Source organism: Amphiura filiformis, chromosome 17 (assembly GCF_039555335.1).
Source record: "Amphiura filiformis chromosome 17, Afil_fr2py, whole genome shotgun sequence".
NCBI lineage: Eukaryota > Metazoa > Echinodermata > Ophiuroidea > Amphilepidida > Amphiuridae > Amphiura > Amphiura filiformis.
Window position 1 is genome coordinate 19934884 of NC_092644.1, and position 26503 is coordinate 19961386.

General features: G+C 38.0%; 3 protein-coding genes across 3 annotated transcripts; all 3 read left to right on the top strand.

The window, feature by feature from the left end:
* Positions 1-2172: 2172 nt before the first annotated feature.
* On the top strand, positions 2173-2874 carry LOC140137047 (UDP-glucuronosyltransferase 1A6-like). Its single transcript, XM_072158705.1, has one exon. It carries the CDS (start codon positions 2173-2175, stop codon positions 2872-2874), a length of 702 nt encoding a protein of 233 aa, XP_072014806.1.
* A 5761-nt stretch (positions 2875-8635) lies between these two features.
* On the top strand, positions 8636-9544 carry LOC140137048 (UDP-glucuronosyltransferase 1-2-like). Its single transcript, XM_072158706.1, has one exon. The coding sequence runs from the start codon at positions 8636-8638 to the stop codon at positions 9542-9544; it is 909 nt and encodes a 302-aa protein (XP_072014807.1).
* Positions 9545-13035: 3491 nt separating this feature from the next.
* On the top strand, positions 13036-25980 carry LOC140137049 (UDP-glucuronosyltransferase 2C1-like). The gene is made up of 5 exons (XM_072158707.1): positions 13036-13520; positions 14245-15022; positions 21410-21629; positions 23370-23589; positions 24482-25980. Exons 1-5 carry the CDS (start codon positions 13036-13038, stop codon positions 24768-24770), a joined length of 1992 nt encoding a protein of 663 aa, XP_072014808.1. The 3' UTR covers positions 24771-25980.
* Positions 25981-26503: the final 523 nt, after the last annotated feature.

The window sequence follows — 26503 nt, forward strand, 5'->3', positions numbered from 1 at the left end:
CAGAAGAGGGCCTGCAAGATTATATTAAGTACATTTCTTACAAACATGCTCTCGGTACTTGCAACTTGGAACCCCTTTCCACTAGGAGGGAAAGCCATTGCCTTACATTTGCTCAGTCGCTTCCTTCTTGTGAACGCACTAGCAGGCTTTTCCCTCGTAGAAGGAAGGAGGTCCATGGTAGGAGTCTTAGAAATGATGATGAATTTACCAGGCTGACAATGCGCACAGAAAGATTCGCCAACAGCCCGGTGCCCTACTATATCCAGCTTCTCAGTAAGTAGGTTATCTCGCCTCTGGTTTAGTCCTCTTTCTCCTCAGACTCCTACCAAAGTTGTTGTTTGGTGTTTTTTTGGTTGCTCACATTTTGATATCTCTCATCTTGGTCTGTTTTTGAATAATATTGTATTTATGTATATTTATATTTATTTATGTATTTTTGTATTACGGTACACAATTCAGCCTTTGGCTGCCATGTATTTGTTTAATAAAACCGAAACCATATCTATCCCAAGATGGAAACGTGAGCAGACAGACTTTGGCATGCTCAGCTTGAGATGCCATTGGTGGATGTAGCATGCTGAGATCCTTCTCAAGGAATGGCTCAATAACGTCAAAAGAGTGATGGGCTACTCCAAGTGCTGAATCGTCGGCGTAAATTTCTCCTTCCATGCCTTTAGGCATGTCGGTTGAAAAATACCATGAGTGCGGAGCCTTGTGGCACGCAATTTTGGAGCCTCCTCTTTCTGCTGCGTTCACAGTTGGATGTTTCAAGTAATGAACGATCTTACACCAGCGACATGATTTACGTGACAGTATTGACATCTGGGATGGTCTTGAGGTACAAGCCACGATGCAAGACGGTGCCGTACACAGCCGTTAGGAGCTGTTACGGTCCCAAACACTGCTTCAAGCTTCTGCTTGTATTGCAAGGCATGCTCGGTGTCATTGACTTGTCTAGCGACTTGGTCAGTAGTTGATTTGCCCTACCGGATACCAGCCTGAATAGGAGGGAGATGTTCATCAACTGTATCGATGCTTCTACCAAGAATCACATTTCTAAGAGCTTGTAGATGTGTGAAAGCAAAGATATCGATCGGTAGCTCTTGGGATCATCTGTAGGTTTTAGGCTTCAAGATAGCAATTACTTTGGCAGCCTTCCACCTAGATGTGTAGTTGATTGATGCAGGTGGGGAGCTAGAGAGGAATTCAAGTAGCCAGGATGAAGATTCAGGACATGCTGAGATTGTGTTTGTCTTTATCCATTTTCCATTTTCCTCAGGCTCGAGCTTACCAACCTAATGTTATATCCGTCAGTGGACTATCATCGACTATTCCAAAACGGTAAACCACTTCCTAAAGTAAGTCATCTAACATACGCTAATCGCCAGTATTTGGACACATAGAAGGGGTGCAAAATCATCCCTGATATCAAAATAGTAACATAATATTTGACTGTGTTTTGCATATTTGTACTGAAATAATCCTTAAAAACATAACTCATTTGAAAACCAGTCAGAATCAGCGCCGAGTGCCTAATAGATAGCCACATTTCTGCCAATGAGGTCCACTTGCATATAAGTGCAAAAATGTATATTATGATGTTACCATCATAAATTATAATTAGTGTATGGAAAAGACTTGTGGATGAAAGATTTTCTGGAAGAACATCCCACAGGAAAGGGGCCTATTGATAGGCACATACCGTCACTTCTAAAGTTGAGTGCTCCGTATATAAACAAAAACGCAGTTCATGGAAATATATAAATAGGGGTTATCACCGGGCAAGAAATAACCAACGACTTTGAAGCAAATGTATTGAATTTTCTACCCATTTTTCTGCATCAGATAATTTGTAATTCCTGGCCCAAAATCTAGAGTAAGATATTCCATACATTTTACCATTGTAACCAAATTTAATAGTCCTATATTTCTACTGTAATGAACTTTTAAGTAATTCTTAGCTCAATAATTCATACACGGGTCATTTGTTTATTTATACAATAAAAATCTACAATAAATATCATCAGGGTTGTTCTCCATGCGGTCACTCTAGAGTCCAGAGTACATGTATACTACTAGTATTTTTGCATAACGTTACAGGTGTCGTGGAAAGTTCCAAGTAGTTTGCATGTGTACCCTTTTATTTCTTCAATTAACATAAAAGTGACAATCATGGGGTTGATCTCTGGAATTTTTGTTTTTCTAAACGTACTAGTTTTGGTAGTTGCAGATAACTATTTGATAGTTTTCCCGCCAGTAACAGGAAGCCAAACTGTAGCCCTGGCAGCAGCAGCCACAGCAATGCTTGACCGTAACCACACAGTAACTCTTATTGTAGCCGAGGATTTTAAAGACAACGTGAGACAACATATGAAGAATGACAAGTACACATTAGAAAGCTTCAAGTCGTCGGTAACACTACCAGTTTTTCGTGAGATTCAGACAGGTTTGACAGGGAATGCTTTGAAAGGAGACTACAATGAGATGATAACAATTTTGACTCGAAGTGCAATTAAGGAGTTATACCATCAAGTATGCGACGATTTATTTGCCGACCTACATCTTGTTAAAAAACTTGAACAGGAAAAGTTTGATTTGGTGTTTGCACACGCTGTGATGGCTTGTCCCGTGCTTTTAGCACAGTACCTTGATGTACCGTTTGTTTCTGTTATTCCTCTCATACCTCCTTCTATGCTACTTCGACTGAACGCCAACCCTGTTAACACAGCCGTTAATCCTGAGATGCCCATGGGATTTTCAGACAGAATGACATTTCTGCAGCGAGTCAAAAACACGATTGTTTCAGGCAAGCAATGGATGATGGTAGATACACCTTTCAACGGTTTTGATGAATTGAAACAAAAAATAATATAACATCAAACCTGAGATGTCTATGTTGGAAAGTTTAACCCATGCTGAGATTGTGTTTGTCTTGAGCCATTTTGCGTTAGATTTTCCTCGAGCTTACCAACCTAATGTTGTATCGGTCGGTGGACTATCAGCGACTAGACCAAAACCACTTCCTAAAGTAAGTCAGTTCACAGTCATACACTAATCACCAAAGTATTGGACACATAAAACAAGTGTAGCAATCATCCCTGACATCGAAACATTACCACAATGTTTCACTGTGTGATATATTTGTACTGAATAACTCCATTCTCATAAGTAAATTCATATTTCCAGCACTATTTCCTTTCCGACTTTACATTGTTAAAGTATGGGATCCTGCGTACGGGCCTGGTTACAACTGCAGAGTCCTGGGTTTCGTTGGAGCTTTCCGGTAATGCATACTGCAATTACTGTCCGTTTTCCTATACACAATACACAGAGCTCTCACAATTGACGCGTGACCTCTAAAGTAGTGTATGTTAGAAGTATAGGCAATTGCCTAGTTAACGTCACTGTGTGAAAAATAACCGGCCAATATTTAAAGTATTCTCTGAAATTCTAGAAAATATAGTTTTGTAACATGTCCTAAATTTTTAGCTAATTTAGGTGTTTGGAAATATTCGCACTTTGGTGTTTTAGTGTATGTTATAGGTAATAGGACATTGCCTAGTTAACGTCACTGTGTGAAAAATAACCGGCCAATATTTAAAGTATTCTCTGAAATTCTAGAAAATATAGTTTTGTAACATGTCCTAAATTTTTAACTAATTTAGGTGTTTGGAAGTATTCGCACTTTTGTGTTTTAGGAAGGATATGTAAACGACAGATAACACCAAAAAATATGAAGAAATTATTTCCAAATCGTGTTAAGTCTGGAAACCATTATGCTTCTCATTTTCAAGAACGCTGGTTAACAATAAGCACACTATTGTCTCATTTCGTAAACAAAAGCCCACCAGTATTGTTACCTTGCGTTCGCTTTATAATCGTTCACCCAACTGAAACAGTAATACCAGCTCATTGGTCATTGCACACAGGTAAAACAGAAACATGTGTAGTGTGGATTTAACCAGAGAAGATCTGATTTAATCAGTTGAGCTGTTTTCAATGAGTGTTATCTTGGTTTAATAGCTTTTAATGGGGTTTAAGTCCTGCAAAGGTCGTGGTGAATTCTACTGTAGACATGACTGCATCATGGGTTAAAGCGAGCTTTAATAGACTGTTTTGTCTCTCCTACGAAAGAATGGGCACGGCGAGCGACTCAAGTTGCCTCGTCTAAAGTCAACATAAAGAGTCTACACCTTTTCAGTTCTGAGGCAATAGACATGACTTACATTTTACAATATTTTATTGTTGAATGCAATTGTTTCACATAGAAATATTTCAGTGATAAATCACTTAAACCAGTGGTTGTCAATCTTTTTAACTCAACGGGCAAGAAATAACAAATAAAATACTACGCGGGCCACACATCTTTAGTTATTTTCAAAATGCACTAACATGACTAAACTATTTCCAGGCGATTTTGAAGCGAAACATGTTTGAATTTTCTGCCCATTTGTTTGCATCAGTCATTTGTAACGTGATTGCGATATTGCATTATTACTTGTATATTACATCCCTGGCCTAAAATCTATAGTTATAAATTTCGAAACGTTTGATGAATGCATACCCGCAGCGTACGAAATTCGATACATTTTACTACCGTAGCCCCATATGTCTACCTGTAAAAAACTTTCAAGTAATTCTTAACTACATAATTCATACACGAGTCATGAATTATTACGATGAATATCTACAATAGAAATTACTAGTAGCTACTAATGTTATTCCTCATCATGTCATGCGGTCCAGAGTATGTGTACATGTACAAACTGTAACAATAAAGATTATACATTTGCAATTTCGTTTCTAAGAATAGATTAAAAGAGAACATGACAACAATATCATAACTGCAGTTGAATCAGTAATATCTTGGTAACAGAAAATCTTTACCTGGTGTCTTTCCTAGTTCAGGTTCAAACGTTATGCCCGATTTTACTTAATCGCTCGAGTTGGCCACTTTTTGTGAATTTCGCACATCACGTTTGTATGTACCTGGTAACATGAACTCTCATGCTTATCGTCAAAGATTACAGAACAAAGGCAAAGGTTTTCTTTCACTTAATTGATATAATATGATATTTGTTTCAAAATTAAAATACCACTTAAAATGCCCCATTGTTTAAAATTACCCATATTAAAACACCGATCAGATAGTTCATGATTCAACTCAATTCAGTCAAGTTTGCTACACAAAGACACGAAAGTGGCAAAGCTGTTTCAGGACTACTTTACACTATTGACCATATCTTCGCTTTTCGACCACCGATTTTATTGAAACATAGCCTAGTGACGTAGTAGCTTAAGAAATTACCTTGACGACCAAGTAAAATACAATGCAATCAATAGTTATGTGACATGTTTGCCTAATACTATTTTCTAAATTATATATATATTTTTTGTTACAACCCGTATACACTAAGTATTCTTGCACAACTTTAAATGTGTCGTGGAAAGTTCTAAGTAGTTTGATGGTGTACCCTTTTATTTCTTCAATTAACATAAAAGTGGCAATTACCCCAGACTAGCCTTAGTCTCGGCTCATAGTTTCAAAAGTATGAAACAGGTCGGACCAACAGCGCCATGCGTGGCTGTTGAAGAACAAGTGGATTCGACCTACCATCATGGGGATTTCTGCCATGAAGATATAGTGCCAAAATTGATTGTATATTCTACCATTTGTCTGCATCAGTCAATTTGTAATGTTTGCAACATGATTGTTATGCATGCATTATTACTTAGGTATATTATATCCCTGACCTAAAATCTATAGTTATAAATTTTAAACCTTTGATGACCGTCTGCATAAATTAGAAGAGTATGTCTACCTGTAATGAACTTTTAAAGGGGCATTTCGTGATCCACAGCCTCGTCCCCCACTTTTCTCAAAAAAAGTTGAGATTTTTATATCACTGGAAACCTCTGGCTACATAATGTTTATGTACAAAATATTTCTTGCAGATTAATTCGTTTAGCAAAGATATCGTGAATTTTAATTTCGTTCTGGTGCACCAGAACGAAATTACAACGCATTGTCTATGGAGCAGTGTATACACATAATCATGCATAACTCGCGAACGCAAAATCGGAATCAACTGAAATTTTGGGAATAGGTTTTTTCGTGGATATCTAATGAAAAATGACATAAATAGAGGATGCTAGGATCACGAAATACTCCTTTAAGTAATTCTTTACAACATACCCTAATTCATAACACGGGTCATTGAATGCATACCCTCCTGTCATCATAATGTATCACGCAGAATTCGTCACGCATGTCAACAGTATCTGAAAACACATAATTCTTGCACAACGTTACCTGTAATGAACATAGCCTAATTCATAAAACGGGTCATTGAATTCATTCCCTGTTCAAAACACATAATTCTTGCACAACGTTAATGGTGTCGTGGAAAGTAGCAGGTAGATTGGATGTGTACCCTTTTATTTCTTTAATTATTATAAATATTATAAAAGTGGCAATCATGGGGTTGGTATCTGCAATCTTTGTCTTTTTAAACGTACTAGTTTTGGTAGTTGCAGATAACTATTTGATAGTTTTCCCACCAGAAACAGGAAGCCAAACCGTAGCCCTGGCAGCAGCAGCCACAGCAATGCTTGACCGTAACCACACAGTAACTCTTATTGTAGCCGAGGATTTTAAAGACAACGTGAGAAAACGTATGCAGAATGACAAGTACAGATTAGAAAGTTTCAAGTCATCAGTAACACTACCAGTTTTTCGTGATATTCAGACGGGTATGACAGGGAATGCTTTGAAAGGAGACTACAATGAGATGATAAAAATTTTGACTCGAAGTGCAATTAAGGAGATATTCCATCAAGTATGCGATGATTTATTTGCCGACCAACATCTTGTTAAAAAACTTGAACAGGAAAAGTTTGATTTGGTGTTTGCACACGCTGTGATGGCCTGTCCTGTGCTTTTTAGCACAGCACCTTGATGTACCGTTTGTTTCTGTTATTCCTCTCATACCCCCTTCTATGCTACTTCGACTGAACGCTAACCCTGTTAACACAGCCGTTAATCCTGAGATGCCTACGGGATTTTCAGACAAAATGACATTTCTCCAGCGAGTCAAAAACACAATTGTTTCAGGCAAGCAATGGATGATGGTAGATACACCTTTCAACGGTTTTGATAACTTGAAACAAAAATATAACATCAAACCGGAGATGTCTATGTTGGAAAGTTTAACCCATGCTGAGATTGTGTTTGTCTTCAGTCATTTTGCGTTAGATTTTCCTCGAGCTTACCAACCTAATGTTGTACCGGTCGGTGGACTATCAGCGAGTAGACCAAAACCACTTCCTAAAGTAAGTCAGTTCACATACAATAATCACCAAAGTATTGGACACATAAAACAAGTGTAACAATCATCCCTGATATCAAAACATGAGGGCGCAATGAGGACTCTGTTGTTTTTGGGACACCCTGTATATTGATCTCAGTTTATTGGCCTGGCCTGGGTATCTAATATAGTCTCAGTGTTTTTACACAGATAAGATTACAAGCTCTTACTACTTTTAGTATATGTCCTTATGGACAACCGTACTAAACAAACAAACATAGTACAGATGCTAAGCTGAACATTGTGCACAGAAAATGACGCAAATTTTGGCAAAATCGGAGTAAGTTGAAATTTGACATTTCATGATTTGAATAAAAATGTAAGCACCAGACAATAAGCTTTAAAATGATATCAAAATTATATCGTAGTAGCATCAATACTTTTCAAAATACAGATAATTTTGTAAATGATACCTTGATATATTTTCCAAATTGCTATTCTGAGTAATGGACGAATTAGTTTTCTGCCTTATACGGGATTGAATAGGGATTATCATAGTAGTTCAACTGTAATTTATTGATTAAACAAATCTCTTTTTAATAAGTACTTTCAAGGATTTAAAAGTCCATTTAGCCCCACAGTCAAAAACTAGTACCATGAAATGAAGAATTCCAAAATTACATTTTTTATGTGAATGTCATCTTTAAAGGCTTATAACTCAAAAACATGTTTGGCGATTTGTTCCGGGTTTTGTTGGAGCTGGTCATAAATGTGCTCTTTTTACCCCAAAAATGAGGTTTTTGTAGAATAACCCTGTAACGATAGGTCGTAGATAGCACAAACTATACATTTTTGAGATCCTTGTGATCAGACAAATAATTTGGTGTATCTGTCGACAAGATTGAGCATTTTCAAATTGTTACCCCTGTGTGAGCTTTCGTGACCTTTAGAGGTCACTAGGGGCCAAATCTAAAATGGCCCTACATCTTAAAATAAACTTTGGACCACGTACTTCATGTGTGGACATTCTCATGATTTTATCACAAAGTGCACAATTGTACCAAATTTGGGAGCTTAGCAACTTAACTATATAGTATTGTTCGTGTTTCCTCATGCGGTCACTCCAGAGTTCAGACTCAGAGTACCTACATGTAAATATATAACGCCAGTATTCTTGCACAAGGTTGAAGGTGTTGTGGGCACGGCGGCCCCACTGTACCAGAGTACATGTACATGTATAACACCAGTATTCGTGCACAACCTTAAAGGCGTCGTTGAAAGTTCCAAATAGTTTTATTTCTTCAATTGAAATAAAAGTGGCAATCATCATGGGATTGACCTCTGCAATCTTTGCCTTTCTGAACGTACTAGTTTTGGTAGTTGCAGATAACTATTTGATAGTTTTCCCGCCAGAAACAGGAAGCCAAACCGTAGCCCTGGCAGCAGCAGCTACGGCAATGCTTGACCGTAACCACACAGTAACTCTTATTGTAGCCAATGATTTTAAAGACAACGTGATAAAACGTATGCAGAATGACAAGTACACATTAGAAAGCTTCAAGTCGTCAGTAACACTACCAGTTTTTCGTGATATTCAGACGGGTATGACAGGGAATGCGTTGAAAGGAGACTACAATGAGATGATAAAAATTTTGACTCGAAGAGCAATTAAAGAGATATTCCATCAAGTATGTGATGATTTATTTGCCGACCAACATCTTGTTAAAAAACTTGAACAAGAAAAGTTTGATTTGGTGTTTGCACACGCTGTGATGGCTTGTCCTGTGCTTTTAGCACAGCACCTTGATGTACCGTTTGTTTCTTTTATTCCTGTCATACCCCCTTCTCTCTTCCTTCGATTGAACGCCAACCCTGTTAACACAGCCGTTAATCCTGAGATGCCTACGGGATTTTCAGACAGGATGACATTTCTGCAGCGAGTCAAAAACACGATTGTTTCAGGCAAGCAATGGATGATGGTAGATACACCTTTCAACGGTTTTGATCAATTGAAACAAAAATATAACATCAAACCAGAGATGTCTATGTTGGAAAGTTTAACCCATGCTGAGATTGTATTTGTCTTGAGCCATTTTGCGTTAGATTTTCCTCGAGCTTACCAACCTAATGTTGTATCGGTCGGTGGACTATCAGCGACTAGATCAAAACCACTTCCTAAAGTAAGTCAGTTCACATACACTAATCATCAAAGTATTGGACACATAAAACAAGTGTAACAATCATCCCTGATATCAAAAGCTATCAAAACATGAGGGCGCAATGAGGACTCTGTTATTTTTGGGACACCCTGTATATTGATCTCGGTATATTGGCCTGGCTTGGGTATCTAATATAGTCTCAGTGTTTTTACATAGATAAGATTACAAGCTCTTACTACTTTTAGTATAATTATGTCCTTATGGACAACCGTACTAAACAAACAAACAAACCTATATAGTACAGCTGCTAAGCTGAACATTGTGCACAGAAAATGACGCAAATTTTGGCAAAATCGGAGCAAGTTGAAATTTTCACCCTGTATAACCAAAATTGTAACCCGCTCTGAGACATCCAGAAACAAGTCGCATTTTTGACATTTCATGATTTGAATAAAATGTAAGCACTAGACAATAAGGTTTTAAAATGATACCAAAATTATGTAAATAGCATCAATACTTTTCAAGATATGGATAATTTGGTAAATTATACCTTGATATATTTCCGAAATTACTATTCTGAGTAATGGGCGAATTAGTTTCCTGCCTTACACAGGATTGAATAGGGATTATCATAGTTTAACTGTTATTTATTGATCAAACAAATCTCTTTTTAATAAGTACTTTCAAGGATTTGAAAGTCCATTTAGCTCTACAGTCAAAAACTAGTACCATAAAATTAAGAATTCTAAAATTTCATTTTGTCATCTTTAAAGGGCTGTGCAATAATTATATGTACCCCTGGGTGGTGAATTTTCAAAATGGTCTGCCAAAATCGCTTGCCCCCCCCCCCCCCTTGGCCGTGCCAAAAATATTTGCCCCCTCCTTTCGACATGCCAAAAATTCTTTGCCCGTCCTCCTTACACATGCAAGATTTTGGGGAACCCAAATTTAAAACCTTAAATCATCTTATCATATAATGTGCGAGCGCAGCGAGCAGGAAATTTTGCATATTTGAATGGGTTCTAACGTTTTCCTACACCTTTTTAGGGCGTAATATAGAAATGGTGCCCAAAATATCTGTGCCAAAAATCGCTTGCCCCCCCTTTCGACCTGCCAAAAATCGCTTGACCCCCCTTTCGACCTGCCAAAAATGTTTGCCCCCCCTTTTGGCCTGCCAAAAATCTTTTGTTCCCCTATAATTCATCAAACCGGGGGTACCACATAATTATTGCACCACCCGGTACCCCTAACTCAAAAACATGTTTGGCGATTTGTTCCGAGTTTTGTTGGAGCTGGTCATAAATGTGCTCTTTTTACCCGAAAATGAGGTTTTTGTAGAATAACTCTGTAATGATAGGTCGTAGATAGCACAAACTATACCTTTTTAAAAACCTTGTGATCAGAAAAATAATTTGGTGTATCTGTCGACAAGATTGGAGCATTTTCAAATGTTTACCCCCGTGTGAGCTTTCGTGACGTCTAGAGGTCACCAGGGGCCAAATCTGAAATGGCTCTACATCTTAAAATAAACTATTTGGACCATGTACTTTATGTGTGGACATTTTATCACAAAGTGCACAATTGCACCAAATTTGGGAGCTTAGCAGCTTCCCAGCAAACACAAAAACGTTTTAAATAAGTTATATTTTGGCGTTTGGTTTAGGTAAAAACGTTTTATAAACATTCAAATGTCGGGTTATATAAAGGTCATGATAACGTTTTAAAACGTTTTGTATGATAACACACTACAACAATATTTTGAAATGTTTTCAAAAATGTTATTGTAAACTATTTTTGCAAACATTTTTGCCAAATATTGTGTCAATACTTAAATAACATTATGTTGAAATATTTGAACCCAGCAAACACTGAAATGTTCTTAAAATGTTTTTTTCAAAACGTTTTAATAACATTTAAATGTCGGGTTATATAAAGGTCATGAAAACGTTTTAAAAACGTTATTGAAAATATTTTGGGCAAACATTTTTCGCAAAATATTTTTTCAACCCCAAAATAACATTCTGTTTAGAATGTTTTGTATCAAGTTTTCAAGAATGTTTTGGGAATGTTATTAAAACGTTTTTATACCATTTATATAACCCGACATTTAAACGTTTTCTGTTAAACATTTGTGTTTGCTGAGCAGTAGATTATCAAAAAATGTTTTTTAAGGTTATGAAAACGTTTATACTCTTTTTATACCCTTTATATAATCCGACATTTAAACGTTTTCTGACAACCTTTTATAACCTTTTGCGAATGATGTCGAAAACGTTTTGTGTTTGCTGGGTTCATGTTTCCTCATGCGGGGTCACTCCAGAGTTCAGACTCAGAGTATGCCTACATCAAACTACTAACACAGAGCTCTCGGTCTGTGGGTCTGTGGATATCTCTGTCTTTACTCTAGGGGAGTGAGTTGTCAAACTACTAACACAGAGCTCTCGGTCTGTGGGTCTGTGGATATCTCTGTCTTTACTCTAGGGGAGTGAGTTGGCAGAAATATGGCTAAGTGGGTTATAAGGTCAGGAGAGTGAAAACTATTTATGCAGGACTTACTTCTATGTTCAACTGCAGTAGTAGTGGAAACATACCTCTGGCAGTCACTAGAGAAAGAGTTCAAGTAACACATGCATGCACCGTAATGTCTACCCAGAATTCATTGCTGCACATTATTTTTGAATTTCAAACTTTGTCCGAATGGTCTGCAAATGGTACAGATTTGTCATTTCTGTCTGTTGGTATATATAGAAGTGGTTGCATTTCTGTCTGTTGGTATATATGGAAGTGGTTGTGTAAGCCTACCCATAATGCAATGTGAAGTGGTTGTTTACCCATAATGCAATTTGTAAAGTTGCTCCAATTGGGTTGTAACTCGGGGATAGACACTCCAGGAGTATAAAACCGCAAAGGTCATCTAAGGTCAAAGGTCAGGTCAAATTTAAAGTTCCTCTGATCGGGCTTTAACTCGGGTAAAATAATCCCTACCAAACTGCAAAGGTCATCCGAGGTCAAAGGTCAGGTCAAATTTGAAGCTACTCCAATTGGGCCGGCTGTAACTTGGGGAAAATGATCATCCTCAACACTCGGGGAGTCTAAAACCGCAAAGGTCATCCGATGTCAAAGATCAGGTCAAATTTGAAGTTGTTCCAATTGGGCTGTAACTTGCGGAAAATAATCCCTGACTCCCGGAGAGTATAAACCCGCAAAGGTCATCCCAGGTCAAAGGTCAAGTCAAAGTCTAATTTTAAGTTGCTCTGATCAACAAAGCTCATCACCAGGGAACAGTTTGGAACATTTAGCAGGAGTCGTGTCAAAGGTCAAGGGTCCACCTCCCCCAACTTAATTTACAGTCTATCAGTAGACTATCACCAGGATGTGGCTCTAGTGTAAATATAATAACGCTAGTATTCTTGCACAAGGTTGAAGGTGTTGTGGGCACGGCGGGCACTGTACCAGAGTACATGTATATAGTCATCACATGTTAACACCAGTATTCGTGCACAACCTTAAAGGCGTCGTGGAAAGTTCCAAATAGTTTTATTTCTTCGATTAAAATAAAAGTGGCAATCATGGGGTTGGCCTCTGCAATCTTTGCCTTTCTAAACGTACTAGTTTTGGTAGTTGCAGATAACTATTTCATAGTTTTCCCGCCAGTAACAGGAAGCCAAACCGTAGCCCTGGCAGCAGCAGCCACAGCAATGCTTGAACGTAACCACAAAGTAACTCTTATTGTAGCCGAGGATTTTAAAGACAACGTGAGAAAACATATGAAGAATGACAAGTACACATTAGAAAGCTTCAAGTCGTCAGTAACACTACCAGTTTTTCGTGAGATTCAGACGGGTATGACAAGGAATGCTTTGAAAGGAGACTACAATGAGATGATAAATATTTTGACTCGAAGTGCAATTAAGGAGATATTCCATCAAGTATGCGATGATTTATTTGCCGACCAACATCTTGTTAAAAAACTTGAACAGGAAAAGTTTGATTTGGTGTTTGCACACGCTGTGATGGCCTGTCCTGTGCTTTTAGCACAGCACCTTGATGTACCGTTTGTTTCTGTTATTCCTCTCATACCCCCTTCTATGCTACTCAAAAACATGTTTGGCGATTTGTTCCGGGTTTTGTTGGAGCTGGTCATAAATGTGCTCTTTTTACCCCAAAAATGAGGTTTTTGTAGAATAACTCTGTAACGATAGGTCGTAGATAGCACAAACTATACATTTTTGAGATCCTTGTGATCAGACAAATAATTTGGTGTATCTGTCGACAAGATTGAGCATTTTCAAATTTTTACCCCTGTGTGAGCTTTCGTGACCTTTAGAGGTCACTAGGGGCCAAATCTAAAATGGCCCTACATCTTAAAATAAACTTTGGACCACGTACTTCATGTGTGGACATTCTCATGATTTTATCACAAAGTGCACAATTGTACCAAATTTGGGAGCTTAGCAACTTAACTATATAGTATTGTTCGTGTTTCCTCATGCGGTCACTCCAGAGTTCAGACTCAGAGTACCTACATGTAAATATATAACGCCAGTATTCTTGCACAAGGTTGAAGGTGTTGTGGGCACGGCGGCCCCACTGTACCAGAGTACATGTACATGTATAACACCAGTATTCGTGCACAACCTTAAAGGCGTCGTTGAAAGTTCCAAATAGTTTTATTTCTTCAATTGAAATAAAAGTGGCAATCATCATGGGATTGACCTCTGCAATCTTTGCCTTTCTGAACGTACTAGTTTTGGTAGTTGCAGATAACTATTTGATAGTTTTCCGCCAGAAACAGGAAGCCAAACCGTAGCCCTGGCAGCAGCAGCTACGGCAATGCTTGACCGTAACCACACAGTAACTCTTATTGTAGCCAATGATTTTAAAGACAACGTGATAAAACGTATGCAGAATGACAAGTACACATTAGAAAGCTTCAAGTCGTCAGTAACACTACCAGTTTTTCGTGATATTCAGACGGGTATGACAGGGAATGCTTTGAAAGGAGACTATAATGAGATGATAAATATTTTGACTCGAAGTGCAATTAAAGAGATATTCCATCAAGTATGTGATGATTTATTTGCCGACCAACATCTTGTTAAAAAACTTGAACAAGAAAAGTTTGATTTGGTGTTTGCACACGCTGTGATGGCTTGTCCTGTGCTTTTAGCACAGCACCTTGATGTACCGTTTGTTTCTTTTATTCCTGTCATACCCCCTTCTCTCTTCCTTCGACTGAATGCCAACCCTGTCAACACAGCCGTTAATCCTGAGATGCCTACGGGATTTTCAGACAGGATGACATTTCTGCAGCGAGTCAAAAACACGATTGTTTCAGGCAAGCAATGGATGATGGTAGATACACCTTTCAACGGTTTTGATCAATTGAAACAAAAATATAACATCAAACCAGAGATGTCTATGTTGGAAAGTTTAACCCATGCTGAGATTGTATTTGTCTTGAGCCATTTTGCGTTAGATTTTCCTCGAGCTTACCAACCTAATGTTGTATCAGTCGGTGGACTATCAGCGACTAGACCAAAACCACTTCCTAAAGTAAGTCAGTTCACATACACTAATCACTATTAAAGTGTTGGACACATAAAACAAGTGTAACAATCATCCCTGATATCAAGACATTACCATAATGTTTCACTGTGCATTATATTTGTACTGAAGAACTCTGATTCTTGAAACAGATTCATCAGGATCGTTCATAGTTCAATAAGTAATAGTTATTCCACGAGTGGCCTTCAGGCCACGAGTGGAATAAGTTACTTGTACCAAGGCAGAGTGATACATGGAAAAAGAGACCACTGTCTGGCCAACATACACCTGTTATTTATTACACTAAATGCTGTATGTTGACAATCTATGTTTACAAACATGCTGAGGTCATGGTTGTGTCCTAAAAGTACTAGTATACACCCACATGGAACCCTTGTAAAAAGACCATTCTCTGGGCACACCTGGAATATGAGGATGGTACATGAGTAGTCTACCATGTCACATGTTATGTCTGGAGTAGGACCACTCTTTGGGTGGGTCTGTTTATTTTTGAAGTTTATCCTAGAGGGTGGGACAAGTAATCTCCCATGTGACTCGTTATGTCTGGAGTGGTACATGGGAGTGGTACATGGGTTTTGACTCCACTCTAGACAGAGTGGTACTAGGCAGTAAAATTACCAGGTATGGTACAAAGTAGAAAAGGTTCTTTTTCAGATCCAGTTATTCTGGTACTTACTCAGAAATATTTCAATTCCTAACAGGAATCTTGATCACTCTGTTGTGGTGTTTCTAGATGTTTGATGAAACGGCAACACTGTTTGGTCTTGATGACATTTCCAAACTTCCTGGTTGCCGTTTATTGATGAGTTGATCGTAGATCTTGTCCAGTTTGTAAGCCCACAACAAGGATCCTACACCTAAGTATAAAAAGCAGTTGGTGACTATAGTCAGCCGACTCGAGAAAGAGGGTAAGATAAATAGTGCGGACAAAAAGTATCTGTATCCAACTGCTGAGATTGTCCCTCAGATTTACGGCAGCCCCAAAATCCACAAGAAGGATACGCCACTTCGTCCCATAATCGACTATACTGGCTCGATCGGGTACAATCCCGATCTTTGGCGTAGGCACTTCTGGTCACCATGTGCTTAACTCAAAGCAGTTAGCAGAATTAGCGGTTAGCGGAATTAACCATCAAGGAAGACGAATGCCTCATTTCACATGACGTGGTATCCCTTTTCACCAACACTCCGATTGAGATCACTTTAGACATTATTCATCGGAAGTTGGAGCAAGATCCTGATCTCAAAAAGAGGACACTTCTCAATGTTGATGATCTCATGGAACTAGTCAAGTTCATCTTAGCCACAACATACTTCACTTCGAAGGGCAGCATATACCAACAGAAGAAAGGCATGGCGATGGGCAGTCCTCTGAGTCCGATGCAGCTGTAGATCTCTTTATGGAATGGTTGGAAGAGGAAGCTATTGAAACAGCACCGCTCAACTGTAAGTCGACGCTCTAGAAGAGAGTAGACGACGTACTATAGATCATCAAGCGTGGAGAAGTGGATAACCTAACAGAACATCTCAACCAAGTGGATCCGACAGGAAGTATCAAGTTCACGTACGAGGAGGAATCGGAAGGCTGCATGCCAAAACATATTGGTGAAACTGGTCGTTTGTTCGGTACAACACTTTCAGAACACAAAACAGGAACTGAGAAAGTGAGGGCTCAAAGACAAGTCTCAACATAAGAAATTCATAAATCAGAAGTAGCAGAACATAAATAGAAAAAAATAGATAGAAATCACGTAATTGTGTGGGAGGAGGCACAGATCATTGACCAAGAAGCAGACAAACAACACGCTGGTTGAAGGAGGCAATCTGGATAAGAAGTAGGGGGCATAACACCATGAACAAACTGGACAAGATCTACGATCAACTCATCAATAAACGGCAACCAGTAATTTTGGAATCGTCATCAAGACCAAACAGTGTTGCCGTTTCATCAAACATCTAAAAACACGACAACAGAGTGATCAAGATTCCTGATAGGAATTGAAATATTTCTGAGTAAGTACCAGAATAACTGGATCAGAAAAAGAACCTTAATCTTGGGGATAATTTTATTCAGTGGGTCAAAACTTTTTACAATTGCCGGAAAAGTTATGTTATCAATAATGGTTTTCTCAGCAATCCTATTGACATGTCTCGTGGAATTTTTCAAGGCTGTCCTATTTCACCCTTTTTGTTCCTTTTTGCCATTGAAATTTTGGCTATCGCAGTTCGCAGTAATGAAAAATAAAAGGTCTTAAAGTGGGTAACATAGAAAAGAAAATTAATTTGCTGGCTGATGATACCACATGTTTCTTACAGGGGATTTAGAATCTTTCCAATTTCTCTTCAACATCCTTGATAAATTTGCTTCCTTTTCAGGTTGCAAAATCAATATGTCAAAATCTGAGGCCATTCATATTGGCAGCTTAAAAGGTTCTGATTTCCATCCCTTTGAAGATATTGGGCTGAAGTGGAAGACAAACACCTTTAAAACCTTAGGTGTTAATTTTTCTCTTAATACACGTGCTCTTTTTGAGCTCAACTTTACCCCTAAACTTCATCAAATTGAGCAAACACTCAATTGCTGGAGGAGTAGATATTTATCTCTCTTGGGCAAAGTTACAGTTGTTAAATCCCTGTTGTTACCCCAGCTCTTGTATCTCTTTTCTGTTCTTTGTATAAACATTCCAAAAAGTTTTTTCAAGAAACTGAATAGTATGTTTTATAAATTCATTTGGAATGGAGGGAATGACAGAGTTAAGAGGGATGTCATGTGTAATGATTATGATAATGGTGGTCTTCGGATGATTGACCTTCTTGTGTTCTCACAGGCTCAAAAATTTGTGTGGGTTAAGCAGCTGCTTGATCCTAATTATTCTAGTTTTTGGAAATCCCTTGAACTTTCTGTTTTATCTTCTTTTTATCCAGATTATACTGTCTTGTTGAAGACGGATGCTCCAGATTGTGTTTTAAATACCCTGTCAAATTGTCAGCTAATTGAGACTATCAAATTATGGTATTTATACAAATGCAAGATGAAGGAAAAATTAAACTGGTCTGATTTCCATCTCCAGGACCCAATTTGGTGGAATAAAGATGTTCGGTTAAAAACAAAAAGTTTTTTCTTTTACCCTACTTGGGATGAAAAAGGATCCATTGCATTTCAGATCTTTATATGGGTCACAATTTAGTTAAAACCTTTGAAGATTTGGTTTTAGAATTTGATATTTCCATTAAAGACAGGAGAAAATACAATTATTTAATGAATGGGATTTATTTGGATTGGTTCCAGAACCCTAAGAACATTCAAGAAAACATTTTTTATACTATTTCTGCTTCGCTTTTAGATGCAGAGAAGGTTTCAAAACATGCCTACTCAACTCTTAGGAACCAGGCCACTGTTGAAGCTGAAAACAAATGGGTTGATTGTCTCGATGTGTTTGATGAAATTGAATGGAACTGTGTGCATAGTAGCAATTTTAAATGTACTATTGAAACCCAGTTACGATCTTTTTATTTTAAAGTTTTTCATAGGGCAATTTGTACAAATAATTTTCTTCACAGAATTGGTAGGGTGGATTCACCCAGTTGTTACTTTTGTAATGAATTGCCCGAAACAATTTTGCATTTATTTTGTGAATGCAAGAATGTGTCTCCCATGTGGGATGAACTATGTTTTTATATCAACAGTGTCACTGGGGATTCTTTTACATTTTCCAAATTTGATAAAATGTTTGGTATCAGGGATACCTCAGAACATGACCTATGTATTAATTTCCTTTTTCTGTGCCTTAAATTTTACATTCATAAGTGCAGATTTAAACAGACTAACCTTAGTTTCAATGCTTTTCTGAATATGGTCAAATTGAAGCAGAAAATTGAGTATAAAATTGCTGAAAGTAAAGGTAAACTGCGGCTCCATTTCAAAAAATGGACCATTGATCTTGAAGCATCTTAAATTGTTGTCCTTTTCTTCAATTATTTTCAAACTGATTAGGGCAGGATCAAGATGGGTGTAACCAAGTAATGTGTGCACTTGTTTGACACAAGACTGGTGCTTGTGTTTTGTTTGTAAGAGTGAACGTTCTCTTTGTCCATCGTCTTTGTCTCTTTTGTGATTGTCCTTTGTACCTGTTCTTAAAAATTTTGACTATAATATTATGATTTAATTAATGATCGTTGGGAACTGGTGGCCCATTATGTATGTTTTTTCTCCCTCCACCAGTTCCAAGAACAGGGAATAAAAAAAAGAACCTTTTCTACTCTATCCATTCTGATTATTAAATTCATATTTCCAGCACTATTTCCTTTCCGACTTGACATTGTATGGGATATTTCTTCACGAAGTGCCAAGACTAGTCTGAAAGGGGTCTGCAGAAACCTCACGTGCTAAATATTTATTGGGGTGTGTCGACAGATGGTGTCAAATTATTTTTTGATGGAAAATGTGCTTTCCCTGATTTTACATTATGCATGTGCTCATAATATAATGAATTAGCCTAACATGGCGGATTTAAGGAGACTGAATTTGAGTTTCTTGGCGATAAAATTCCTGAATTTGGACAACATTATACTGATATTATCACATTTATTGAGGTTTAAGGTGATATTTACTGAAACTGAACCCAAATCCCCGCCTAAATCAATACGTGTTCGTCAGAACTGAAGAGGAAGACATATAACAACAAGTTGAGGAAAGAATTGAATACCTGAGTGGAAGAAGGAACCAACTTCAGAAGTACCTCCTTGGAAACCAACTGATATCAGATAGACAGTTTGGATTTAGGCCACACCACAGCTGACATCCTAACCATTCCCGGGAACCATTCTGATCGAAGGCAACGATGTGCGTATGATTATCCTGGATATCAAAGAAGCATTTGACAAGATCTGGCATAATGGCCTTTGCTCGAAAGTCATGGCAAAAGGAGTATCCGACAAGCTGTTCACCTTGATTAGGAGCTACCTGACAGATCATTCCATCAAAGTTGTCTTATCTGGCCAGTCATCAAGTACTTCCGCCATCAATGCATCAGTTCCCTAGGGTTCAATATTGGTCCCACTGATGACCTAGGTGATGAGTGTGAAAACCAACTCTACATCTAAGTTATTTAATCGATTGACATTCTATTTCCAGTAATGTTTAAGTTCTAACGAATGTTTCATGACGAAAAATCGATAATATGTTACATATAATATCTAGCAGAAATATATTATCGATTTTACGTCATCAAACATTCGTTAGAACTTAAATATTACTGGAAATAGAATGACAATAGATTAAATAACGTATATATGTTACATACAATATTTTAAGTACAATAAAAAGTCTGAATACTGCTTAACAGTCATCAAAGTCATGGTTGAGCGGAGATAAATAACATTTACGGTCCCTCGTAAATATAAATTTTAAATCATTTATTTATTTATTTATAACATTCGGCCGAAGCCAGGCCAGAGGATGATTTAAGCACTTCCCAGCAAGTCTTGCGGTTAGCACAGCTGTGTGAGTGAACATGACACCACTGCCCGCCCACTGCATACACACGTGCATGGTGAAATTTGAATTTTGACAGATATATTTACAATAAAAACACCTTCTAAAGGTTGGTCGATTTCACATTTTATGTTATCTACAGTAGGTGTGAATTATCCTTCATGCATACATCACTTTAGATCTGAAATCGACCAAGTAATAATGACACACGGGCAATTCTAAAACAACATCTTTTGCACAGAGTTCAATGGGATTTGAAAAGTAAAGTGGCAGTTGAAACTCTAGTGATAACACTTTTACAGTGCATGATGGGGCTTCCTTAAATCATCCTCTGAAGCCAGGCTAAGCCCAATAGTGCTCAGAGGCTATCAAATTCAAGGGATGCCATCCGGATATGATGGGGCAGGGATATGGGAAGAGGTCCGATTTTAGATGCAGGAGGAAAAACGGAGCACCCGGAGAAAAACCTGCGAGGACGTGCATGGATTGGCAACCAAACTCACATGTGGCATAAGCTGGGAATTGAACCCGGCCACAGCGGTGTTTAAGCCAGGGCTAAGCCCAATAGTGCTCAGAGGCTATTAAATTCAAGGGATGCCATCCGGATATGATGGGACAGGGATATGGGAAGAGGTCCGATTGAGATGCAGGAGGAAACCCGGAGCACCCGGAGAAAAACCTGCGAGGACGAGCATGGATTGGCAACCAAACTCACATGTGGCACAGCGAGGAATTGAACCCCGGCCACAGCGGTGAGAAGCGAGTGGGAAGACCACTACACTAACCAGCCCTCATGGCAATCGCGCTATTTTTTATAATATGTCTGTTATAGATTAATATTGAAATCGTTTGTTTGTTATTTTGATTATCTCGATCTTCAGGATCTAGAAGATTTTATGCAGAGCTCTGGAGATGCTGGTGTTATTATCTTTTCAATGGGTTCTTATATCAATACAATGGAGACAGAGATGGCAGATATGTTTGCTGAAGCATTTGCCAAATTACCCCAGAAAGTCATCTGGAAATCAGCTGGCCAACCGCCAAGCTTCACACCGCTGAATGTGAAGATGTCAAAATGGCTGCCTCAAAATGACATACTTGGTAAGAAAAGGTTGCGGGTGTAAACTTCTACTATGGTCCGGCTGCCAAACTCAATTTTGTCACAGAAGATTGTTTGGTGTCCATAGTTTTGTTTTTGATGGATATTGCTTCTCAAGACCACCAACTTCAAAAATAAGTTTACTGGACCTCTGTCAGCATTGAGCATTTTGAGATATGGTGGGTCAAAGTTCACACAGAGGTCAAAATTCAAATTGCTCAAATGCTATTGAAAAGTATTATTCCTCTTGTCATGGCGATCCAGAAAAGGTATACTTTTACCTATCTGTGAGATACCCTTCTGGAGTTATAAGCAACTGGCAGCCGGACTACTAGCTTACAAAGTCATCCCTCGTGGTGGAAATGACGTGCAACTGTAATGAGAATTCCACGCTACAGCTACACCGATTAGATGTACTGACCTCACAAAACAGTACAATTGTCAATCTATAATAAGATATGACTCCTATTTTTGAAGTGTTAATGGTGTCTATTACTAGAAGTGACGGCTTCATAAAATTAAAAAGTGACTCAAAACAGCGCAAGGGTCAAGTTAAGGTCAACACAGGGGTCAAATTTATAAACTTGGTCAGTTTCCATGAAAACGACCATTTACACCCATTTTGTGTCAATTTTACTGGGAAGTTTGCTCTGCTGGAGAAATTTGCATAAGAGAATAAATGGCCATTGCCACTATGGAACTGCCTCTCGATGAATTCCCTTTTAGCTTAAAATTAAATAGGTCCAAGCTTTGTATATCACATGATAATATAAAGTATATGTAATACTGGCCAAAATCGCTAAAAACATGAATTTTCTGTCACAGAAAAATGTTGTAATTGACTTTTTTTATCCAAACATCAATCTTAATAAATCGATACACTTTCTATGATGCTTAAGTCATATTTCTGTTAAAAAGAGAACTTTTGGCGGCACGGCCTCTATAGATGAGTTGACCTATGATGTCACATGTTAACATTCAGACCGCCCTCTGTTGTTTCAAGCCAGGCAAAATAACACAGGAGTGTCTATGACAGACCACATAAATCTCTTTAAAACTCAACTTTTAAAAACCTTTGAAGTTTTGTGTGATATTATGTATATAGCTTGATGCATTTATAAACAAGTTTGATAACATTTTTAGTATTATTTGCTTTGAAACCAAAGTTAATGAATAAAAATCAACTTCTTCCATGTAAACTATAGTATTTTTTGCCTGACAGTTTTGATCACACACCAACAGAGGGCGTATCAAATGTAAACACATGTCAACTCATCTATACTGCATTGAAATGTATTTTTCCCTATTAGGGCCTATAAATCAGTAAATGCATTTTGTGAGTTCGAGTTCGAGTTGGTGTTGGAGTTACATTTTAGAGTTTGATTTAGAGTTAGAGTAACAAGTTGGAGTTAGAGTTGCAATTTAGAGTTCGATGGTACCCTTGGCAAATTGACACAATGTGCGCTTATTGGAATGAATACGGTAACTCTAAATCCAACTCTAAAATGCAACTCGAACTCTAAAATCGAACTATAACTCTAAATCGAACTCTAACTCTAAATCGAACTCTAAAATGTAACTCTAACTCTAAAGTGCATATATATCTAACTCTAAATCGAACTCTAAAATGCAACTCTAACTCTAAATCGAACTCTAAAATGCATCTCTAACTCTAAATCAAACTCTAAAATCTAACTCGAACTCGAACTCATAAAAAGTACACATTCATTATACATGCACAGGTCATCCAAAAACCCGGGCAATGATCTATCACTGTGGGAACAACGGTGTTTTTGAAGCCATATATCATGCTGTTCCTGTCATATGCATACCTGTCTTTGCCGACCAATGGGATGACGCTAAAAGACTTGAAGTAAAAGGAGTTGGTTTACAGTTGGATCTGTTTACATTAACCAGTGACAAGGTAGTGGAAGCTGTGGAAACCATTGTTACTGGCAAAAGGTTAGTTAATTTACGTTATTGGTGTCCACGAAAAGAAACGATCTAACATGTATGATGTAAGTTTACACATCTTAAACTTACTCCCTCCCTATTCCAGAAAAAAAGTTTTGCCGAATGAAACATAGCTAAATCTCAATCCTTTACGTAGTCACTGTTATGTTAACAAGCAGACCTCACCTATCTGCTACTGTAAAAGGTTTGGCTGTTCACTGAAGACAGCCTCTTGTCAATAGAGAAGCAAGCCTCACCTATCTGCTAATGTAAAAAGTTTGGTGGCTCTGAAAAGAGCCGTTCACTGCAGACTGCCCTTTTTCAACAGAGCACAAGCAGACCACACCTATTTGCTAATGAAAAAGGTTTGGCAGCTCTGAAAAGAGCCGTTCACTGAAAACAAGCAGACCTTGCCTATCTGATTACAACATGACATATGATGACTAAAGGTGAAGTGAAGATATTGATCAGTGTGAGTAGGTTTTCGGTATAAACTCAAGTTAGTGTCAGAATACCAAACTTTAACATTATTAGCAGATAGACCAGAGGCACCACACCTTCTATATGTTAACAGATAGACCAGGTCTGCTTGTTCTCTCTTGGCAAGGGACAGTCTTCAGTGAACGGCTCTTTTCAGAGAGCAGGGTGTGGCCTACATGTCTCATTTTAGGTACTTTGTCTTGAAGAAGTCAGAGCTATTCTTGACATAAACTTGACCATTCTAATTATCTGACGGCGATGATGATAATAATGATGATTATGATGTTGTTGATGATGATGATAATGATGATGATGATGATGAAGATGATGATGATGATGACGACTACTGCATCAACGATAAGCAGGCTGAAACTTCCATAAATCGACATAAATTAATTTTTGTTGGTATTTTTTTCTCCAGTTACCAAACCAACATGCCTCGCATATCAGCCATCTTTCATGACGAGCCTCTACCTGCCCCGCAACGCGTTGTTTACTGGATGGAGAAAGTCGTCCGACACAGAGGAATGTCACATTTACGTACAGCGGCATTCGATCTCAATACTATTCAATACAATTTACTGGATGTGATAGCTTTTATAGCACTAATTGCGATCATCGTAACTTCCTTAGCAATCTATATCAGCATTTTATTTTGTAGGTGTTTATGCGGTTGCTGCAAGGGACGTAGGAAACAAAAAGAGGAGTAAACCTTAATGTCAAAGTCATCGTTGCCCAATCTTTTCTTTACAAATCTCATCAAAACAAATTGAGGTATTGTTCTCAATGCTCATATTATATTTGACGAATTCATTACGATTTCTGCATGTCTAAAATCACCCAGGCTGACTGTCCAAGTAAGATATTAATCCAACTATTAAAAACTAGAACATACACAAACAACTCAATATACAGCATGGAAATATTTGGATAAAAATGTGAAACAAAGAGATAAGAGGTATATGAAGATACAGTTGTTTTCAGTGATCTAAGATCATCACATCAGCTGGATGTCTTTAGGTTCAATACAATCAGCGCCTTGGAGATTCTTCTGTGTAACTTCATGCCGACGTGCAATGATAACAATTCATGCATACTGCATTTTTAGGATCTTTGCTAAAATAAGCCAATGTAGAGATAAGAAACATTACATCCATTACATCTGGGAGTCTCCAAATAGTTGCTGGAAGTGTAGGACAAATCATACCCTGTTTTTTTAGCAGCGTTACATTCAACTTCATTGATGAGGTCCCATGCTGCCATATACTGGTATTAGCCTGGCAGTTGATGTTACATTTCTCCACAACTTCTTGGACCTTTTCATCACCAATTTTCAGATGATTCTTTCCTCGCTTGGGTCTGACCTTTTGGAATCAGAATTTTGTTCACTGTTTCTGTTGATGGTTTTGTGATTTGGAAACTTGGCAGTATTCACGAGGACCCTCCCTTTTAAGGGAGTTTTCATAATTCAGTGTAATTTGCAGCTTGGAATTGGATCATAAATTTCAATTCAGGAACCGCAAGATCCAATTTCCAAATAATGTGTTGCTGTTGCAGAAAATAGGAAGTTGTTTGGTCCAAAATGTAAAAACGGTTTTATGTAATTTTTAAAGAACAGTACCATTTTCTGGAAAACATTTCCAAGTTAATTAAACACATGATAGACAAGTACAGTCTACTAAACACACAAAAAGTATCCATAAGTAATAATTATTGTTCACTTACTGGATACTTCCGACCCACAGCCTCATTCACCTATTTGCTGGAAAAAAGTTCTTTTATACCGTTAGAAACCAGAGGATGTTTAAAGACATTCCCACAACCCAATGGGGTTTCTGACCTTGTATGTCTGGCTTTTGTACACATGTGGTACAGTTGATCATACCTTGCATTGGGATTGTGTGCAAATATCTGGTGTTTTCATCCTATTCGCTACTTGCACGGTTCCGCCATTATGCACTATATGCGGGAGAGCCTCGAACTGGCAGCATACATGAATGGGAATTGAACTAGTCATAACGTTCTGTGTAAGGTTACATAATTCTTCCTTTCATGTATGCTGCCAGTTCGAGGCTCTCCCGCACATAGTGCATAATGGCGGAACCTGCAAGTAAGCTTAATTATTTAACATTCAAAACATCGAGACTTATGAATAAAATTAATGCAGTGGGACAATATGAAGGTTTCCTGTAAGAAAATCAAATATCAGTCATAAGTCTCAACTATTAGCTCATTGGCTGCAGTTTTAAAATTACCATTTTGTGTGTGTGGCAATGGGAACTTTGCCTTTAATATTAGGTTATCTTGATCAAATTTCCCAATCATAGTGCATTGTAGGAATGCCTTTAAGCCTCCTCTGGTTAGAAACCTAGGACTACATGTTTGTGTGTGAAACCTTTGCAGATTCGGGCGTTTGACAAAATATCTAAATCTAATTTGTATT

Bases quoted from the DNA above. Each gene is read 5' to 3' on its own strand.
- LOC140137049 (XM_072158707.1), top strand. From the start codon at position 13,036: ATGGGGTTGGCCTCTGCAATCTTTGCCTTTCTAAACGTACTAGTTTTG. The intron at 13,521-14,244 runs GTTTGTTTCTGT...ACTATTTGATAG, and splicing joins GCACAGCACCTTGATGTACC to TTTTCCGCCAGAAACAGGAA. The intron at 15,023-21,409 runs GTAAGTCAGTTC...CTCGATCTTCAG, and splicing joins GACCAAAACCACTTCCTAAA to GATCTAGAAGATTTTATGCA.
- LOC140137047 (XM_072158705.1), top strand. From the start codon at position 2,173: ATGGGGTTGATCTCTGGAATTTTTGTTTTTCTAAACGTACTAGTTTTG.
- LOC140137048 (XM_072158706.1), top strand. From the start codon at position 8,636: ATGGGATTGACCTCTGCAATCTTTGCCTTTCTGAACGTACTAGTTTTG.